Source organism: Pagrus major, chromosome 14 (genome assembly GCF_040436345.1).
Source record: "Pagrus major chromosome 14, Pma_NU_1.0".
NCBI classification, from domain to species: Eukaryota; Metazoa; Chordata; class Actinopteri; order Spariformes; family Sparidae; genus Pagrus; species Pagrus major.
In genome coordinates, this window is record NC_133228.1 from 9,222,549 (window position 1) to 9,244,996 (window position 22,448).

Genomic DNA, 22,448 nt, shown 5'->3' on the forward strand with positions numbered 1-22,448 from the left:
GCGATTTACATTTTTTTTATCACTTCTTTATTGGCCATATGTGAGCAATTGTAAAGTGACCTTCCCAGTGTCTCTCGGTTGCCTAAACAAGCATGTGGACCGTTTGTCTAAGTTGTTTAATGCTGCTGGACTGTTGATTTCTTTGTAAAGGACTCTGGTTTTAATATTCATCTCACTGTACAATGGCTCACTCAGTACATATTTTGGTAACTACATTAGGGAACCTTTCCAAAAATGTTTGTTATGTGTTATTGTTTCCACTATTTCATCTACAAACAGGTGTGTTTTTCTTAGTATTAATGGATCATTTTGTCGACCAACAAGAAAGTTTGCCCATCATGATGATGACATCAGAACGGGCAACGAGCAATACAGGAGCGAATCAAAATATTCTGTTTTGGAGACAGAACAAATATTTCATCTTACCTCTGACTTCACTAAGAGAGCAGCATTTTCCATGAAGTGTGTGTCAGCTGTCACAGTTTTCACCGATCTCCCACTGCTGCCTCAGCCTTACAATGACTGCATGTCATTATCATGTGCTGATGTCGTCAATATGTGCGGTTACTAAGCGATCGGCTCTTGTTACTCGTTCATTCATATTGATTGCATTCATCAGCTATTCATTAAACATCTGCTCTCTTGTTCTGCCTCTTACGTTGAAGAAGCAATCATTGTTTGAATGTTTAACACCTTTCTTATTTCCCACCGCCGTGTGTGTGTGTGTGTGTGTGTGTGCACAGCTCAGTCATTACTGTGAAGCTACCTGATAATGAGCAAACGCCTCAGACATTCAGAGATATTAAACAGTTGTATTATCACGACTGTTCAGTGCTCGTGACTCCAAACTGTCAAACTTAACAAATTAAAATAAGAAGCAAGTTGGCCGAAGAGGTGAGATCGGTGTGTGAGCTTTAATTTTAAGAATGAAATGAAAATAATCAGAGATGCAAGTTTTTCACTTCAATACAAAAGTTAATGTTTTGCCAGTCAAGAATAAGTCCAACCCAGTCGCCAGAATAAATGTTGGTATTATCTGAGGGTGCTCCGATCAGGATTTTTGGGGCCGATCACCGATTGCTGGAAGCCGTATCGACTGATACCGATCACCATAAACAAACCAACAAAACAATACTGCATAAAATACAGTCAATTCTAAGTACATGTTCGAAAAGGAGTGGGAAGAAGTGTGACTTTATCTACTCCCACCCCCTCTCCATTAATATTTAGCTAATGATTTAGCATAGGCTTTTAATCATAAACATGTAATGTGAATGTGATGCGACATGTTTTGTAGAAATGTCAATATTGTACATGGCAAATGGCTCGTACAGTATCACTACATGTTCACTGTTGGTCGCTCGGTCCACCACTTTACCCTCCACTTAAATCTCTGAACTGTTGTATGGATTATCTTGATCTATCCTACTGATTTCAGTCATCCTCCCATTTTATTCTCTACAGAAGCTGTCCCTTTGTAAAACTCATGGCATTCCCCTCAGCTTTATTTGTGCTTTGTGTGAGCATGCTAACACATGACAGCAATGACAAACATTATCCCCGTGAAAAACCACCGCGTTAATATTGTCATTGTGATCATATTTGCAGGTTGACGTTGGCATTTAACCTGAAGCAATGTTGCACCTAAGTACAACCTTGCGTGTCTTTGTCAAACAGACTGGTTGGACTACTTTGGGATGCTTTACACTTCAGTTTTCTTTGTTGAAATGTGATAGACCAAATGATCAGTTAATCCAAAAAATGTTTTATAAATAACTCAATAATGAATAGAATCAGTAGCAGCAGCCAGACCTCACAGCTGCGCAGTTATGATGTGACACACCTGCCACTAAGGCACCATAGAAAGCCATAAGCCTTTATCAACTAACTATGTCAACTAGATATGTGGAAATGTTTTCATAAAGCGCCGCAGTGATCTATGAGATATGAACTCACTGATCCCCCCAGACTCTGAGCTCAGTCATCACTCAGCCTGATGTCCCTGACTTCTTACTGGAACTCTGTGTTACCTGCGAACCTGGACAAGCTCCCACCAATAAGACATGTTGGTAGGATTATAACCCTACCCTCTCTGAGGATTTGCATAGTCAGTTGCACTGCCAACCATGCAAATCAATTGGCAAACACCTTTCCTACAAGAGATAGAGATAAAGAGAAGAACACTGTTGATATTACTTAACTTTATATTATAATGTACTTTTACTGTTGTGACAGAGAGGAATGCAGGTTCCCTGTCATCTGAATTATGCAGAAGCAGGTGTGGTTCATAGCTGTAAACTGTTCGTGGGAAATCACTATTGTAGACTCATTAACCCTCCTTTGTAAAAAAAAAAAAAAAAACAGGTGTGGGCATGTTTCAGCACTGCAGTGCAATCCTTCATAGCATTACATCAGACAGCTGTGAGGCGACACCTCTCTCATCCCCTCAGCGTCGCTCTGTGATGACGTGTTTAAGCTGCAGGCAGCAGTGTGTCTGTGTTGGATCAGTGTCGCTAATCCAGATACACAGAGAGACAGACTTGACCTTGGGCGAGGCAGCGTGGAAACATCCGTGTTACGTTCACTGTCAGTCATAGACGGATTCATGGAAGGATGCCGAGTAAGAAGTAGAGCGAACTGGTTAAGTAGTTAATCATGAGGAAACAAAAAAACAAACCTAGAAACTGTTGTTTCAGGGAAGCGCTGAGGGAATTCCTTTTTATAATCCAACAAAGTTCCTGGTGTCATTCATTTTAATTTAGCACCTCAATGAAAAACCAGCCGGTGCTTTCAGCCATTATGTCCGACTTAAAGGTGCAATATGTCAGAATTGGCCACCTGTCGTATTCATGTTGCTGGTTAGCATGCTAACTTCAGGAGATATCACTGTAGCAAAGTATGTAGAGGTCTTTGACATAAAGTCAAAACTGTCGTTTCTTCACATTCTGTTAATTTTTTAATGTTTTATGTAAAATTTGTACATATTGCACCTTTTAATAAAGGCTCTCAACAGATTTTTAGTCTTTACTCGACCATAAAATCCCTGAACGTTTCTTTAAACGTGATTTAACTGCACGTGAAACTGATTGAGGACTGAGGGACCATTTCTCAAGTAGAATCATTTTGAGTTCTCTGAATCGTCCAGTCTAACGGACATATTGTTGCCAGAAAAACATTTAAAGCTGCAGTTTCCCTTATTTATATGGGCTCTTTCAGTATAGTATCAAAATAATGATTGATTCACTCTTACTGCTTTCATTAGTGTCATTTTTGGCTGCAGTTTTCATTGAAAAAAGCTTTAAAAACTCAATGTACACTACCTGTCCGTCACCAAAAACAAAGTTATTGACTAGCTGGTGAACAAAGTGGAAAACCTTTCCGTCAAGAGTTGGATGAGAGCAAAATTAGGCTTTAAGGAGAGTAAATATTGGACTTCCAGGTGGGACGTAAATACTGTAAAATGATTAAAACGTTCAATCCGAGCAGAAATGCACACAGCCCGTCTTCAGAAACTGTGCCTTCAAATGAGCTGTCAGGACTTCTGTGAGGTTGTGATGTCACAACTAACTGTCTCCGCCCTCAGCCACACCCCCAGCATGGCAATGGTTGCAAAAACACCAGCAGAGCTGATACCAAAACACTCTGGATGGTGCCTGCTCAGGCCTGTGAGAGCTGACCAATCAGAGCAGACCGGGCTTTTTCGGAGGTGGGCCTTAAAGAGACAGTCACTAAAACAGAGCTTTGAGACAGAGGGTGAATAGAGGTGCTGCAGCAATGGTATGAGAACAATAAAATAATTTTAAAAAGTAATAATGTTTTTAGAAAATTAAAACACAGTAACATTCCCCCCAAAAAACTAAATAAAAGCACCTGAAAATTAGCATAACATCGGGCCTTTGATTAAATTTAATTACATTTTTTTTTACACACACATTTCACATTGAAGTATACTTTCTGTGTGCCATGGTGCAGTTGTCTGACGTTGTGACGGAGACTGTTAACCACTATCTTTGGGGGGATGTTTGCTGAGATCATTGCTCTGGTGTCAGTAGTTGAAAACATTCACACTTGAAAACTGCTCAGTACAACTTCAGTCTCATCTTCTGGCCATTGATCCGCTCCGGTGGAAAGGACCTCGCTCAGTGGTAACATTTCCAACCCATACTCATCTCGTCAGTCTGGGATATTGAACTGGTAACCTTTCTTTCACCATGTTAACATCTTCCAGTTTGATGCCGCTCATACAGCTTCAGACTTCACGTCAGAGCCTCATGTCAACCTGAAAATATATGTAAAGTTTTATCACCTAAATAAACCGGCTTTAGGCTGGTTTCCCTCCATTATGTCCCTGTAAATATCCATGTAATGGGTCGGCAGCCAGACGCAGTCACTTAAGAGAACCATGTCTGTGTCCTCTCACAGCCGAACAGCTTTTAAAAGTTGTTTGCTTCCATTTCTGTGGACTTCATCCTATTTGAAGTGTGATGGATAGCCAGCATCCTCACATCATGAACTGTAGCAGCCGCTTCGCTGCAGCTCACATTAAAGGGTCGTGGAAAAAATCTGTTAGACACATTTCTATTTGTGTCATTCCCTTTCGGGATCTAGGTGGTTATATTTAGTTTGGGGTTTTGTCCACTGTGTAATGAAGTCCATGGCGCGTCTGGCCAGGAGATGATAAGCCTTTTTCAAGGGAGGTAATGTGCAGGCTCAGGGGCTTCCTCATCTCGGCCGAGCCCCCGAGAATACTGATCACTGCTTTGGATGCAAATGAAGGGAACTTTCCTCAAGGTCGGAAAAAGATTCATGCAGAGCAAATTAAGTCAGATGACTCCTCGCCCGTTGTGGCTTTTTAAATTGCACTGGGCCTGGCAGAAATATGATACATCTTCTGGCTGGTAATGAGAGCTTTATTTCAAAAAATACATCTTTCATTACTTCTCTCTCTCCCTATTCAATTCCCACCTCCTGTACTTAAAATTCAGCAAAGGGGTAGGGGAAGGTGTCAATTATGAGATGCACAGATTCCTAAAAACTGCTTTGAGCAGCCACATTATTCATAGGATGTTTTGTACCGAGATATATAAAACAGATTAAACGCTCTTATACACCTGAAGTGGAAAAAAAAGTAAACAATGGAACACAAAGTAATGCAGCAGCAGGATAATACAAAACTTATTATACTTAAGAATTCAGTGACCCGAGACATAATTAAAAAATTCAAAACAAAGTGAGCATCCCAAGGATAAAAACAACCTTTTTCAACCCAGTAATACATCAGATTTTCTTAAGCTGTCGTTATAATACGCCTTGACAGACGACTGAACATTCACAGAGACAACTGAGAGTACAGGTGTCGAGACATTTGTAAAGGGGAAACTTGCCTCATCATTGTAATTTAAATGGAAACGCTCTGTCTGTCTATTATGTAGTCTGGGTTTGGTTTTAAAGGGACTCCACGTAACAATTTGCAGCAATTTACATGTATTAATCACTTTTTATTGGCCATGTGTGAGCGGATTGTAACGTGACATGAAAAAAGAGACCATCCCTGTCTCTCTCTGTTGCCTATACAAGCCTGTGGACACTTTGTTCAAGTTATTTAATGCTGCTGGACTGCGGATTTTCTTTGTGAAGGACTCAATTTTCAACTTTGACAGTCCACAGGATGTGACTTCATGCACCTTCTCGGGTGCCTGGTCTCAGTGTCTCTCTCCGCACGCTGATACAGAGCAACAGTAGCTAACGTACAGTAAGTTTAGAAATGGAGTCTGCTGACATAAACTAACAACCAGCTTCCAACACAACACAGAGCCCATTTAATGTGGGCTCAACTGAATTTTCACGCTAACATTTTTAAGCTGCACTAATGGATAATATTATCTTTCTTTTTCATTTGAATCTTTCTGCCTATTGTCACCAACTTTGTTTTTTAAACTTTAAAAAGCAAAAAAACCTCTGACAACCCCCAGTGTATGTGATTAAACAGCACAGTGAAAGAGTTGGCAACTAGCTAGTGTAACCATTAGCTGCTAAAGAGCCAGATATTACCCTCAGGAGCTGGTGGAGACCAAACCGGTTCTGCAAGTAGAGTGAATATTGGACAATATTGGCCAGTGCTGCTTTGTGCTGCTGGATTTCTAGATTGGTCACCGTTTGCAAACATGTTTGCCCTAACAGCTTTACTAAGTGATGATATAGACCTATCCTAGTGCACCAGGTGGCCCAAAAAAATCAATGAATGCAGGTTTAAACACCAGGTTCATTGTTAAGATTAAGACATTTGATAATTAAAGGTGCAATATCTAAGAATTTTAGCTGAAAATGTTTAAAAATGTAACCCGACTATCAAGTAGTCAGACTACTAGCTGCATGGCTAACTGAGCTAATTAGCTAATATCAGTTACAGCTAGCAGCAGTTAGCCATATGCTGGTGATATGCTGCCCCCCATGTTGTTTTCAGTCTGAATTTGGCAGGTGGCCAATTCTTCGTAGTGTACCTTTTTTAAATAGGTAATAAATGACCCCCTGCATTTATCAGTCATTGAAAGTGAAACTGAATGAACACAGCTAATGTTCTCCAAACAATTCACAGCATGCTGTTCATCAGTTACATTTCACATTTGCCTCACACAGCTATCTTACTGGAAATACAGTCCGTCAAAGCTGAACCAGGAAGTTGTTGTGCAGGGCCTAATGGACATTTACTATGGACAGATTGGGTATTAATATTATTATAGGTTGACCTTTGTTTTCATTTTTTTAATGAAGTCATTCAAATAACATGGTAAAACTGGGGATTTATGTCTGATTACCCACATTTAAGACTTGCTGCTGGCTCTCAGTGGCAGAGATTGGCAGGAACATCTCTGGCACAGCTAAATATAAAAACTACTCAGCAAATGCCAGAAAAAGGAGAGTGCTTTGTCATTCGCTTTTAGTGGCTTGTGAATACGATGTGTTGCTGTTCTCCTCTGTACATTGTGCTGCTGAAAGCACAGGCAGGAGAATAAAATATTACCTGATACATCTTTTCCCAACATAGAGACTGTGTATTAAAAACATTGTATAGAATATAAATTGAGCCCCTTCTGCACACCGTCAGTTACTTCTCCTAAACTGATTTGACATGAGGTGATGGGGGCCGTCTTTAAAAATTGAAACAGCCCTGTTGCTGCTATAAATAGAAGTTGGTCTCCTGCTAGCATGCAGCACTAACCAGATTAAATCATTATGCATTCACTTTCAGTGATCCTTGCTACTGTAAACATCCAACATGTGTGTTTATGTAATGTTTTCTCTTTGTTCCAGGTCCCATCAGCAGCATACTGGTCAACTCGTATGGCTGCAGGCCCATCGTCATGATGGGGGGCTGCCTCTGTGCCACTGGTATGGTCTTAGCTTCCTTCTGCACCAGTGTGGTGCAGCTTTACCTCTGCATAGGGGTTATCGGTGGTAAGTCCATTTAAATCCACTCAAGTCCATTTAGAGTTAATTAGATTAGCCTCTCCTTCTAAGTAGCAGGTTAAAAATAAAACTGTTGTGGGAAGAGCATTTGCTTTGTTTATTCAATCAATTTTGGTTTGTGCTTTAATTTTTTTGTGCTCTGTTTTAACATAACTCTATACGCTAGGGTTGACAAATGTATACAAATAAATAATTTAGCTGCATCATGAGAGCTGATATCTTCCTTCATCTGCCGTTATTAAATCTCTTCAGAGAATTGCTGTAGCTACAGTATAACTATCAATCCATGGCCCATTAAAATCCACATGAAATGACATGGATCGACCATCTAATAATCAATACCCACATGTAGCGAGCAAACCAATAAGTGTGTCTTGTTCTGCACCAAGGCTCTTTAATAGGCCATACTGTGGAAAGCTCTCTGTGATTTTATGTTAGAGGAGGTCATTTAATACAATAATAATAATTATAATAATATAAATAGTATCGCCTAATGGAAATGGCTTTTATGGCATTTCACTTGAAGTGAAATGTTACTGGAAAATGTGTAACATTATCGATAATATACACTCAGATTTACTCATATGAGATAGCCATGCTTCTTTTTCAACATCTTGGTTTTGTAGTGTTAGCGCTAATGCTAACATTTGCTAATTAGCCTTGAACACTAGGTACAGCTAAGGCTGATGGGAACATAATTAGTTTTGCAGGTATAGACCATATTCACATAGCTGCAATTTTCCTCTGGCGTCACACTCGGGGTGGGAAGCTCAAGTGTCGTATAGTTGTGTTCAAGGTTGCAAGTTGTGTAAATGTACAAATTCTTACAAACTGCTATCATTTCACCGCTTCCTGATTAGCAGATGATGGATAGTGAATATGTGGAGGGACATGGGGCCACATTTCAAAGTAAAACAACATATTCAATAACCTTTAGCTTCTGTTAGACAACAGCTAACGTTAGCATTCAACCACCTCCTAGCTAACATTACTGTTTGATAGTGTTACATGATACGATAAGAAAGGTGTAATTGAATCTAAAACATCAACGCACATCTAGGACACATTTTCTCAAGCCTGGAAGTTAAACGCACTGATGCTTATGTTAGCTAGGAAGTGGTTGAATGCTAACTTTAGCTATCAGCTTATCAAATTTGTTTTTTACCGTGAAATGTGGCGTGGTTGTACGACCTGCAACCTGGAACACAGCAGCATAACATTATCCCAACATTCAAGCTTCCCACCCTGAGAGTGATGTCAGAGGAAAATGGCTGCCATGTGAGTGTGGTCTGTTTGGTGAAAAACCAAAGTATTTAACATTCCTTAGAGCCATGGCGCTAGCACTAGCAGTTATAGCATGACCGTTACAAGTCTTAATGTACCTCTGTCAATCTTTTTTCATAGGACTTGGACTAGCCTTCAACCTGCAGCCAGCGCTGACGATGATAGGCAAATACTTCGCGAAGAAGCGTCCCATTGCTAACGGGCTGGCGATGGCAGGCAGTCCGGTGTTCCTCAGCACCCTGGCTCCTCTCAATCAGTACCTCTTCAATCATTTTGGCTGGAGAGGCAGTTTCCTGATCCTGGGCGGCCTGCTCTTGAACTGCTGTGTGGCTGGTTCCCTCATGAGACCTCTGGGACCACCACCCAGCAAGCTCAAGAAGGACGAAGAGTTAGCCGTCATCGCCACCACAACAAAAGAGAAGCGCACTGCCTGGGAAATAGTCAACAAGTACCTGGACCTGACACTCTTCAAGCATCGTGGCTTCCTCATCTACCTGTCAGGAAACGTCATCATGTTCCTGGGCTTCTTCGCGCCTATCGTCTTCCTTGCAGCCTACGCTAAGGACATGGGTGTGGATGAGTACTCTGCTGCCTTCCTGCTCTCAATTCTGGCTTTTGTCGACATGTTTGCCAGGCCCTCCATGGGGCTTCTGGCCAACTCGCGCTGGGTCAGGCCCAGAATCCAGTACTTCTTTAGCTTTGCTGTGCTGTACAATGGGGTGTGCCACATCCTCTGCCCACTGGTGGACAGCTACAGCGGTCTGGTGGTGTATGCAGTATTCTTCGGCTTTGCCTTTGGCATGGTCAGCTCAGTACTGTTTGAAACACTGATGGACCTGGTCGGGCCTCAGAGGTTCTCCAGTGCTGTGGGACTCACCACCATTGTGGAGTGCTGCCCGGTCCTCCTTGGGCCACCTCTAGCAGGTACGATTTGTCATTCTGACAGCAAATTTCATTCTCTTACATGTATGTATGGTTTTAACTGCCTGCACTGTCAAGAAATCTTTGCACTTCTGGCTATTAGAAACTCACAACATTATTAAGTCACCCACTCTATAAAGGTACAGTGGTTTTTACTGGCGCCTGGAGATGCGAGACCACCAGGTATCGCGTTATAGCAGATCTTGGTAGAATCGCATCATTATTACCCGGCACTGGTAAAATGTAACATGTTTTCTGTAAACTGAATCTCATTTAGACTTGGCAAATTTAGAACTGTGCAGATACTTTTCATCAAAAAAAAACAAACCTTGTGCTCTTTTGCAGGGAAACTGGTTGACATCACAAACAACTACAAGTACATGTATTTTTGCTGTGGAGCAATTGTAATCTTGGCAAGTATTTGGCTCTTCATCGGGAACTTCATCAACTACAGACTCTTGGAGCGTGAGCGTAAGCATGCAGAGATGTACAAACCTACTGAGACAGAAGATCCAGACCCAGTTCAGGACAAGAAGGAGGCTGATGGGGAAGCCCAGGCATCGGAGGAGCTGGTTGACAAAAATCACAAAGATGAGGAACCAATGCAGCGGGAAACCAACATCTAGATCTGTCTGCACTGCCAACAGCTCACCTTCACCTCCGTGGCAACCTCACAACACCCTCCACTACGATCAAACTGAGCTCCAAGCCAAGAGGTGCCTCTCGGTGTTCCACCAGGCTCTATTCTGGGTCCTCTGCACTCGTCTGAAACTAACTGCCAAAGCAACAACTGTGTTGTAGGAAGCTGTGAGGAATCATGTCTGTATGTCAAAGAGCATCAGATGTGACTAACAGAGATATAAACCAGAGAGAAAATAATGTAAGATACTGTATGCATGTGAAGAGGCTCAAAAGTCAGAAAATGTCATGGAAAATGGGAAACAGTGTACTACTAACTTTCTTTAGTTTTTCGCCACGTTCACCTCATATCGGATTTACTGTAAATACAAGACTGCAACTGGGGAGGGGGGAAGTATTTTCAAGATACCTGGTGGCAGTCACAATCAGGATGTGGGACTGTAGTACGTATCGTAAACTCTGTCAACCGAGATGCTAACATAGCAGCAAATGCTATGTTGATAAGTAAATTAGGTGTATTTAGTCAGACAATCAGCACCGCTTCAGATAAAAGTATTACCTGCCACAGTTTGGAATATTTTAACGTGTTGAAGCTAAATTCAACCATAAATAAACTGTACCAACGAGCATCATTCCGTTTTTCCCACTGTGTCTTCCGATATCATGTGAATGCAGCGTCGGCGTGTTGTCACTCTTCCAACAGCACCAGCAAACTGAAAATGAAAGCTGTCATCTTCGTAACACAATGAAGCAATGAAAGAATTTCTTGGTGGTTAGAAACACACCTTTCTGTTAGTGTAAGGTCACTGGTTTTATTCTAACAACAGCCAGTGTCTGTAGTTGGGGGACTTTTTGAATAACGCTGATTCCTAACTGTGTGTTCACACCACGAGCAACTCAGAGTTTCATTTTTGGCACATTGTGGGCAGTTAGGGGCTCTGAATGTACCACCTGTGCAGTCAGATCAGAAGTGTTGTAGCACTGAAACCTAACAGTGAAACAATTTTTTTCCCCGTGACGATGAATGCACCCATTCTCCAGGCTTCGTCCTTTTAAGATGTCTTTTCTTGTATTCTCTCACATCTAAGTTGTGGAGAACAGGGCAGATTTGAAAGGCTGGAATCAACCACTCTCATTTTATGCTAATTCCAGTGAAGTCATATCAAAAGGGAAATGAAAGAGGAGCTGAAATGTGGCATCTGTTGAGCCTAAAAAGCCTGAAAAGTTTGGCTGGTTTTCCCCGGTTAGTCAGCTCTCTGTAGGACTTGTTGATTGTGTTCCTCGCAGTGTGAACGCAGCGTTAGCAATCCCAGTGCACTGGAGACGCTCGATCCATCTGGTGATATGTGTCAAGCAAGAGCGCAAAATCCTAATTGCACTGTGTTTAATATGGCAACCGGGTGCCCTAAAATCCCCACCTCCATAAATAACGAACAGATGTGTTCGCAGCTGGTGACGCTGGTCCGAGTGTATTATGCTGCCCGCCTGAGCACTGTAATGTTGTGCAGTAAAACCTGCACAAATGTCCCACTTTAATACTTTCAAGTCAAAATGCTTCCTGTAGGTCGTCTTTTGTTCCGTATTGCACTCATATATGCTGCACTAAAAAGAGAAATGGCCATACTTCACCCTCAACATCTTTATAAAATTGCTGCAATTCAATGAATTTAATTATGGTTGAATGTAATTTCCTCTGTGGGCCTTAAAAAGGGTATTAATGACCAAAAACCATCTGCATAATAGTGGTTTTTTTTCTACACATGGAGCCCATGAGCAATATAATCTCATATTTCAATGCAGGCATACAGCAGGATGTATGTCTTGTGGTCAGTGTGAGTCCATTCTATGATACACTGCCTTAAATGTAATGTAATGACTGCAGGGGAGTCGTACAGTGAATACTTGATAGTATTATAAGAAGCTGATAAACCTTCGTGTTATATGTGATCCACTTTTTCGCTGTGATTAACTCGAGAAATCGGTTGAATCTGCTCCATTTGTCTGCTAACATGTCTGTGTCAAGGTGTTAAAGCTACGAGAGTAACTAATGTCTTTGTGTGCCGTCTCTCCATCAACTAATTCACTAACAGTCACAGCGGTTTGTTCAAACATCTAAAGGAAAGCTACTAATAATAACTGAATGCTATCAAGGCTAACGTTCGTATCGTGTGCAAACTAACGTGCTGGATGAACATATCATGTAACAGTCTAAATGTTGCTCTAAGTGTCAGTGTTGTTCAAAAATCTATCCATTCCATGTGTGTGTTTTTGTAAATGTCACCCTGCTGTGCTGTCGATCACCTCTCGTCTCAAACGCTGACCAAAACCTCAGATCAGATGTCCTAACAAAAGCCAAACGCATTTTAATAACACGTTTTTCAAAGCAGTCACGAACACAGAATCATGTTATTGTCTATAGCTGAATGTGTATTATCATGAAAATGGATGTCCAGCTGTGTAGCCGCGGCTCTCGATCATGTACCGTCTCCACCCGAGGCTCATTACGACCAAACGCTGCGTTACTGTGAAACCTTTTCTGGTTTACTGTGAAATCAGAGGAGAGTCAGCCGTTGTTGTGTTGGTCTGGATGAGCTCTGAGGGTGTCAGTGGATCATTGTTGAGAATATCTGCTCTGCCATTTATTGAACACAAAATCATTTTGACAGACGTGCGCACTTCTTTTCACAACACTTGACTTCTTTAAGCTCGCTTTTGGGCCATTTTGAGATGAGCCAGTCTTGTTCTTTTTTTCATTTGGATAAAGAGTTTGATTGATAGCTTAGCTCTTCAGATTCAGTCTCCCATCATGCATATAGCTCACCAGCATTTCATGCCGATATTAGACAGTATTTTTGTATTGCCGTGTCTGTACCCTGTCTATACTTTTGATAATGAGTAACCTTCTGAATGTTAGCTTATCCTGCTTGCACTCAATTAATAGAAAGAGGGACTACCTTCATTTGCTGAATTCATACATGACTCTGTCCATTGTGCATGATGACACTCAATGACAGACTGTTGTACAATCACTTTCTACCAAATAACACTGCCCCCTGCTGGTTTCAAACCACCCAGACCAAAAGGTAAAGAGAGCCAAGCGTCTCTTTCAAACAGGAGAACACATTCATTCTCATTCATTAGTTTTTGAAATGACCAAGCAAGGTTTAATTTTTCATGAGTGATGTCAGAACATTTCCTTTTGTTTTGTTTTTTTGGTGGAGGTTTTGTTAGAATGAATACACTCTCTTTGTATTTGTATGTTAAAGTATACAAATAGAACAACCTCGTAATGGTTTGATGGACCCGAGGGGAATACCATTGGAATTTCTTTGTTTTTAAGTGTTTCCCATACATGCAGAGTTTGTGACCGACCCTCCATGTTCTCTTTAATCGTTAAAAATAGCTGGTTCTTCTTGCACATGGAGCAGAAATAACAACCGTAGTGCTGAAAGTGTGCAGCAGCTCCCCAACCTGGTGATCAGAGGAGGAATCTGAGATAATCAAACAATGAATTACAACTGAAAAAAATATAATCTAATATTTTATACATATTTTTCTTCTCTGTAATTGCTGTATTCTTGTGGAATACTGTGAAAGATTCAAACTTTGTCCAGTGTCAAAATCTGAGAACTGAAAATCACGTACTCGCTTTATCACATCTATGATAAGAGCTTGTAAGTAAATATTGTTGGATTTGAGGGGAGCTGCTGGTGTAGAGGTCAACACGGTTCTCTGCTGATATGGAGGCGAGTCAAGACGTAAGTAAATAACAACGCTTGAAGTGTTCTGTGATGGTATTCTCCTTACTGGACTGCAAAAAACCACGTTATTTGTTCACATTTAAGCAATACTTTTCTATGTATTTTGGTTCATAATGTTTATTCTAAAGTAATAAGTTATAATAATGTAATCCGGATAGAGATAATTGATTGAATCTGACGTGCACCGATAGCCTTATCGATTATACTTTGTCTTTCTTTCTTTTCTTGGTGTGTACATTATATTTAGAAACATTTTGAGTTTGTCTGAAGACCAAATTTAGCAGAGTTTAAATTTAAAATGGATGTTAAATGCTTTCATCCCTGTTGTATTATTTCTGTAAGCGCACAGTAACTGTTGTTCACTTTAGGAAATGAGCACTTGACTGAAACTTTGCTGTATTAGCTGCTGTGTAGTGTTTTCCCCCCTGTTGTGTGGAGTCGATATGCAGAATGTAAAGGCTTCAAAGATGATAGGAGACTGGAAGAGATGCCACTAGCAGCTGATGCTAACACAGTGTTTAGCTTGTAGTAAGGTCAGCAGATTGGAGTTTGAGACATTCATAATGTTTCAATCACGAGGCAGAAACGAGGTAAATTAATCATTACAGGACCCAGTCGAGAAACTCTAGTTTTTGTTTTTCCAAATAAAATGGAATAAGTGGTGTCTAGCCACGAGCAAAATTAATCTTAATAACATAATTATGTGATTCTGAGTTTGTTTTTTAGTTGTTTTGGCTCTGAATTATGTGGTCTGGGCATGAATGTACCTTTTTTTTTTGTATTTGTCTCAGAATATTTAAAGTGTATAATTTGTCTTAAAAATTTTACATTCAAAACTCCATTTAAAAAAACCCTCAATTTTGAAATAAGCAAATCTCTGTGACTTCCGGATCATTTCCGCCTCCATCTGCCTCAAGGTGTTTTATAACTTAACAAAATTCCAATCTGCAGAACTAAATCTCGCAACTTCTTGAACAAACTTCCATTTTTGTTTTTTGTTTCATTTTCACATCAGTGTAATCAGAAGATCAGCATGTGTGGGTGTTGATTGTATACAAGGTGGTTTGCTACTGGAAGGCTGAAGGACTCTGGCTGTTAAGCTAACTGTGCCTTATTGTGCTATACTGACCATTAACAATGTTTTCTGTGAACACAGGAAAATGATTTTGTGTTGCTCAAACCTATGGGACGTTTAGGTTCAATTTCTATCTTTGCTCCTACTGTTTGTATGTTTACAAATCATTGCAGTCTTTCATTTCTTTTTTTCCTCGCGTAGCTTCTCATCAAAAATTCACGTCTGTCTTCGTCTTAACACGTATGAACAAATAAGCAGTAACACAAGACATTGTCTAAATATTTATACATGATTTTGTCTTTAACGATATTTGCTATATATTGTGTTTATGGGGCTTTGTACCCATATTGAAGGATGCAATATTTTGTGTATGAACACCTCTGAGGACGGTTGTGTTCACACATTTGGACCTCAGTACTGTAGTTTGTCTCAGCAGCGAACTCAGTCCATTATGTCCTTCCAGTAGCAGACGCACTGTGTGCTTTCTCATCAGGGTAAGCCTACTGTATGGCATTATGTTTCAGATTTTCAGTCTTTTCACTACCTCTGCAGACGTCATGTCAGAAGTGAGGAGGTACCACACGGGTATAGAAAACTGATTTATGTTTTTGTAACTCTAATGGAATGTTATCACCTCTCACAGTAGCAGAATAAAGTATATATCCAAATAAGCAACATGAGTCTGTATCATTTTATCCTTCCAGTGAGATGTGAGCCAACATGATAATTCTGTGCAAATATGTGTGAAATTAAATGAGTAAAATGCTCAAATGAAGTATGGTTGTTCCTACAATGATCTATGATCAAGGTGACATGATTACTATATAAATTATCTTCGATTAAAGGACAAAATGGGCCCATATATCAGTAATCCCATATTATCCAACACATCCTCATACCTAAACAACACTGCCATTGCAGTTTTCCAGCGACATATGTCATACGGTCGCAGTTTGGTTAGGTTTAGGCAAAATAAAGTAGTTTTTTTGGTTGACTGTAGGCAAGGAAACTACTTGGTTAGGTTTAGGCAATACAAATATTTGGTTAGGTTTAGGAAAACATTGTGGTTTGGATTAAAATCACGACATTACAACGTACCTGCGTTACCTAACTAACTTACATTATGTTACTTCACTACATTAGTAAGTTAAAAGAACTGACTCTTGGTTTTACACTGGTAACTAACTATCTAGCTATCTAATGTTACTTTTTACTGCTTATTTGTGCGTGACATTTTGACTGTCATGCATACTTTCCAGATGGCACATATATAACACTGGAAATTTAACTCAAGTCCAGCCACAAAGTCACTGCACTTGGTACAGCTCGTCTAATATCAGTGCACACTGGCAGTGTAGGAGCATGAGTTGTTAACCTATAAAGCATCTCCAGTGGCCAGGTGATGAAGCAGTGTTCTTTTTTATTTGATGACTACTGACGGTGTGAAATGGCATTAGGTAATACCACGATTGCCATAGTAACGCAAGAGAAATCACCACAGCTAAGGACGCCATGTTGGAAATGTCTGGTTGTGTCAGTTTCATAAGGGGAGATTTCAACCACTACCCCTTGTAACTCTTCTCAGGGGCACGGTGGCACTAAAAATGAGGGTTAGAGTAAAAATTGGAAATGGGATTGAGCCAAAGTCTTTGTGTTGTTTGGTGCTGATCTACAGTGGGTTAGTCAGAATGTTGTCGCTGAAAACAGCTGGCTACTGTGTCTGGAAATGGGACTGATGCTTAGATCTAAGAAGCACAGAGGTGGGTCACGGTTAAATGGTGGTAACTTACTGTGGGTTTGTCACAACAAGGAGACCCTTTATCATTAAACTTAGTCATTAGACTTGCTGCTGAGACAAACATTCAAATTTGTGCAGCTTTAAAGTAAGTTTATTTCATTACAATCAAGATTATCAAAGCCACAATATGTTAGAATTTGTAAGTTTTGGATTATTTGTTTTCCATTGTGTATTGCCGGTTGCCTTTTTCGTATACGACCACAGGGTGGCACCAAAGTTGGACATGTTCAGACTCTACACTCAGTGGCTTTAATTAAGTGTAAATTTAACGTTTACATTTTTAAGATAAGATAAGATAATCCTTTATTGCAATATTACAGCAGCAAAGGGGATAGCAAAAACAGAGAGCATCCATTAAAACAGTAGTAATAAATAAGTAAAAAAGCAGTAGAAACAATATAAACAATATAAATAATAAAAACTATTGCATCCCATAAATCCCAGAGACACTATGGCCACAGAAAAAAATGTAAAAGAGCAAATAAATACACTGTGTAATACACTATGGACTGTGTGTACAACCAGACATTGTTGCCCAGGTTAACTTCATCACCATGTCTCTGACATCCTGCTGACAGAGAGACAAACAAAGGTGAAAACACAACTTCCAAGGTGGATGTAATAATCCTTTAGCGAGTCAGCACAATGAATAATAAAATCTGTGTGTGTATTTCCATTAACAGTCCGCACACGAGATCACCTGGATGGACCCGGCAGCTCTCATTACACTCAAAGTGCAACTCCTCCTGCTCTCCTCCTGCATCAAACCCACTAATAATCAAGCCTGTCATTAATTCTGCCTGGTAACCAATCCCCACCCACATTTTAAAGATGCAAAACCCAGACCCCACCACCACCACCACCACTCCAATCCCCCCCTCGCCTCTGTCTCATTAGTATGCAGCGCTCTGGCAGAGCTGCGCGTGCCGATGATGGCTGGAGACCCTCAGGCAGAGTTTCGGGCTAGATTTTAATGGGGCGGTAAGGGTCAACAGGAGAGGAGAGAACAATAAGCCTCTCCAGTCTCCCTGTGATAGGTGTTTCAGCAGGACCCAGGGGGGGTGGACCTGTTGGGGTTTGAATGCAGAAGAAGTTGACCTTCAAAACAGTGTCAAACTCTATTCCCTGTAAAGCTGCCTGGTTTCAGGTCGACTGCCTTTGAGTTCTGGCGGTTGGCAATTAGCTGTCACACTGGCAAACAGGCCAACCGCACTTCACTAACAATGCTGTGATAATAGGTTAAATACTGAGGGGATGCAGGCGTCCCAGCGGAGATGTTACCATTCTTTTGATGTGGTGTTGAGCTGGTAATTGCCTCACATCTACCTGCTTCCAATCGCTCCCGTTCCTCTGATATCCTCTCCTCGCTCTTTCTCTTTTTACACAGGCTGCATAAACATGAACGTTCATTTGTTTTCATATTGGAGGTCTGGCAGCTTGAAATATTTCCGTACTTCATTTACTGTAGTGGTGTATTTGGGTGGGAGCAGCAACAAAATACAATTACTGATTGTATTTGATGTTTATACATTTTTATTGTCTTTCATGATTTATGTACGAATAGACTTGAATATGAACGCATGAACACTCACTCATTTACTGTGTACTTTTGAGGTACTGCAAATACATTAGTGGACATGTATTCCAGGAATTACACATGAAAATGAGTATTTTTTCTAATTCTGGGAAAGTATTACTTCAGGCAGAATACTGAAGTTTTCAATCTTTAATTAGCTGATTGGCATCAACTATTTCGTTCATGCTTCACAATCATCTCACTCACATCCAATCATATTCATACAGGTGTAGAGGCCTCAACTCAACCTCAGCTGTCTCCGTATGTGCTGTATTTTTGATACTGTTGATTTAACTACAATCTAATGTCCAAGTATTGTTGAGTTAAAGTCCTCAATTCGCTCCAGGTACGCGTCAGATCGTCTAACAGCATCTTTCCAACGTTGGAATGGAACAAGCATCGGACAGGCTTTGTAACTTGTCAGAATCCGATCTGACAAACATGCTCAACTCACACAGGAATTGGCTCGGCATGTGGAGGTGGGAAAGTCAGCAGGATCAAAACTTATTTCAGCTCTAGTTTTTAATAATGTGCAGAGCTACTCCCACCACTTTTGCTTCATACAAATGCGTGCAACACCTCGAAAGCCATCTAAGGGAGACTGTCTTAAAGGTACGAGTTGTAGAATATGGCCAGAATTCGAAGGTAGCTCCAAAAATACATGGGGCAGCGAGTGCAGACAACTGCTGTGCTTTGCTAGCTATCCTTGGCTGTAGCAAGCTACCATTAGAGCTCATGGCTCAGGAGGTCAGTTTGAAGACAGGGGATACAGTGTGGAGGCGATTTACAGCAGCTCTAATCAGGACTACTGTATAACTTCAGGTGTGACATGATGCAGCTGGTGTATTGTTGTATTTTTCTGCTTAGTGAGGGAAACAGATGTAAGAGTATTTAATGTATTGACATTTTTGAGTTAATTATGCAGTAGACATCTCTGCAACACAGTACATAGACGTCTTTGACATAACGTCAACACTGATGTTTCTTCACACTCTGTTGATAATGTTAGCTCATTTTCTGGAAGGCTCATCCTCGACCACAGCCATTCAGAACCGCTATAGATAAGTTTACATTTACACGTGGTTCGGATTAGTCAGTTTCAAACGTTGTCTGACTTGTATCTTGATGTATTTTTGACCTGCTACAAATTGAAATATATAAAACTTGAGTTTCTTTTGTCCTGTACATCCCAACTTTGTCCTCTCTCTTCGCATCGGATGAGAGTATTGGTACCAAAATAAGTGTTTTTGAATTCTTTGTGTCAGCCATAACTGAGGAGCATCCATCATATCAGAGGTTGATGATTAACTAGCATGTACAAAGCCAACATTTTCTGCCTCTATTCCTACAGAATATGTATTGAAGCTGTAACAGAGGGAAATCTAAAAGAAAAAAAATGCTCTCCAACATTAGTGTGAAGCCCTGTTGTCGCACTGCATGCAGCAACTGTGTGAATGAAACCAATAAACGGCCGCCCCAAGGCGTTCTGACCCGAACTGGACCTCAAACCGTCATGCCCAAAAGCTACAAGCTGCTCTGGTGTCTCAACAAGACACACATTAACCTTTCCTCCGTTATTTTTCTGTGGAGATCTCCCACTTTGAAGTGCTTCCATTTAACCTTCATTTAACTTTTGTGTCATGCACTCCCAGGCGCCCCACTTTGACAGCGGAAGCCTTTAGAAGTCAGAAAAGGCCTGCGGCTATAGATGGCATATCAGCACATCTGTCTGCTCCAGCGCCAGGTTGTGGAGTGAAGAACTGGCTGTTCGTTCTCCTGCGAGCGCTCTGCCACTTACTGACTGGATCTCACTGTAGCTCAGTGTCAGGAAGACACTTTGAAAAGACTTCATCCTCGTCTTTAAGAGACAATGAGTCTGAATCGTTTGAACGACAGGGTCAGGTGTTAATGATCTGTCATTTCATCACTATGAGAGATTCAGTAAATATTGATTAATGCAGCCTTAAGAATAGAGGAAACAACATTATCTTTCGGCAAAACAGAAGATTGAACCGTCAATAGATGTATTTGCTGGTAATGACAACATCACATGGTGCAAGAGAAGACACTATGATTACTTGGTCAGCAGTGAAGCTCAAAATCTCCACATGCACTGGTATTTAAAAGGCTGTGAAACCTATGTTCTCCATCATCTTCCTCTACAAATGCATTTTTTTTGATTTGGCAATGTTTTAATCAAAATCTGACGACAGTTGCTCATGCCAGTCCAGATTTGAAAACAAGTTTTCAGGGACAGTTCACCCCCAAATCAAACATACATACAACCTTTTTCTTACCATATCGCTGTACAGAAGGAAGCTGCATCTTCTGATGGATGAGAGGCTAGCTAACGAAGCTAACTAATGTTACAGCTCAGCCGAGGAGGATGCAATTAATGTTTACATCTAGCTCTGTCACGAGCATGAACCTCTAATCAACGAGTTGATGCACGCTGATGCCATTATACTGGAGAGAAGGCAGACATCTCTATAGCCGGTATCTCCCAAACTCGGCAACTCAGACCAAAGAAATCTAGGTGGATAAACAGCCCTTCAGGTAAGAGTAAAAATATGTATATTAGATTGTTGGTTGAACTATCCCTTTAAAGATGCTACAGCTCCACACAGGCATTTTAAACTGTTCAGTTATGATCAGCTATATATGTTTCTGTTGATGATGACACCTTGTTACAGGTTGTGACGTCTATGTTTGGCCGCTGTAGGCCACCGTCTGAAGTTCGTACAGTTTGGACTCACTCTGGCTCTGCAGATATGTCAACAAGATAATTGCTGCTTTATGTCTTCGAAGCGTTTAAACATGCAACCGTCTGATCCCACAGATCCTGTTCCATCCCAGCTACTCGTGTGAGGGTCAGTATTTATAGTTGAATGAGCTACATGACTGTTAATTGACTCAGTTGATCAGTATGAGTCAGTGCAGGTTTCAAACGCTGTCTCTGCATTGTCTTACTGGAGGAAACCAGCTGGGGATTTTGACACCGGCCCCAGATTTTCCATCTAATTGCGTTTTTTACAGCTCTGTAATAGACTTATTAGCCAAACAAGTCTTCAAACGGAGCGCTTTGATTTGGGTTGCACAAGCGTGACTGCCGTGTGTAGCATCATCCGGCGCTGGGGGGGGAATAATGAGTCCAGAAGGAAAATCGTTTTTGAGCATCTGAGGTTGTGACAGGGTTTCTCTGGCTTTAGCAGAGATGAAGTGAGACAGTGAAGATCTGCTTAACCGCTTTGATCCGGCCTGCCTTCCCACTTAACTTCTGATGACACTGCACTTAGAGAGGGCAGCGGGAACGTGAAGCTCTCCCTCTGACTTTCACCTGAGATGCTCTTTAATATTGAGCCCGTATGGAAATATGCAGCGTCTGAGAGGCAGGTGAAAGGGAAAATGTTTTAGCGATCAGAATTTGAGCCCACTCGTCCTGTGAAAAAGCAGCTGCAGCTCGATATCTGTGAGACATGCCTGATTCTTGAGCTTTTTTTGCATGACTGTATGCCACATTTTCAGGCACAAGGCTCCAGCCTGCACGTAGAGGGCACTCTTAGCTCGGTTTTCTCTGCAGTCCCACCATGTAATACCACTAGGAAGTTATTTATAGGGGCTGGCTTCAAAGGAGGAGAGAGAGCAAGTTTTATTGAGGTGATTTTGCTTTTGTGTGAGGCAGAAAGGACAGCTTGGCGTCTTTTGTCTTCAACTTTACAGACTGCCGTCACATTTCCTAATCTCTATCATTTCGGGAGAGAAAATTATAGCAAATTAAGGCCTGAAACGTGTCTGTTGCAGCGACAGCAGAGGTTTTTCAAAGCGAGAGTCCACCCCGAAGGAGGGTTCTTGTTCGATTTTGGACAGTTGGGTTTAGATGAAGAGACTCCAAAATGTGCTGTCATCGCACACAGACTTTCTCTGGCT

General features: G+C 41.0%; 1 protein-coding gene across 1 annotated transcript in view; it reads left to right on the plus strand.

The window, feature by feature from the left end:
- LOC141008376 (monocarboxylate transporter 2-like) overlaps nucleotides 1-13,464 on the plus strand; it is a 28,773-nt gene extending 15,309 nt beyond the window's left edge. Inside the window, exons 3-5 of the mRNA XM_073480710.1 lie at nucleotides 7,312-7,455; nucleotides 8,872-9,675; nucleotides 10,018-13,464. Coding sequence (XP_073336811.1) covers nucleotides 7,312-7,455; nucleotides 8,872-9,675; nucleotides 10,018-10,298 — 1,229 coding nt within the window. The 3' untranslated portion in view covers nucleotides 10,299-13,464. The remainder of the gene's footprint in view (nucleotides 1-7,311; nucleotides 7,456-8,871; nucleotides 9,676-10,017) is intronic.
- Nucleotides 13,465-22,448: the final 8,984 nt, after the last annotated feature.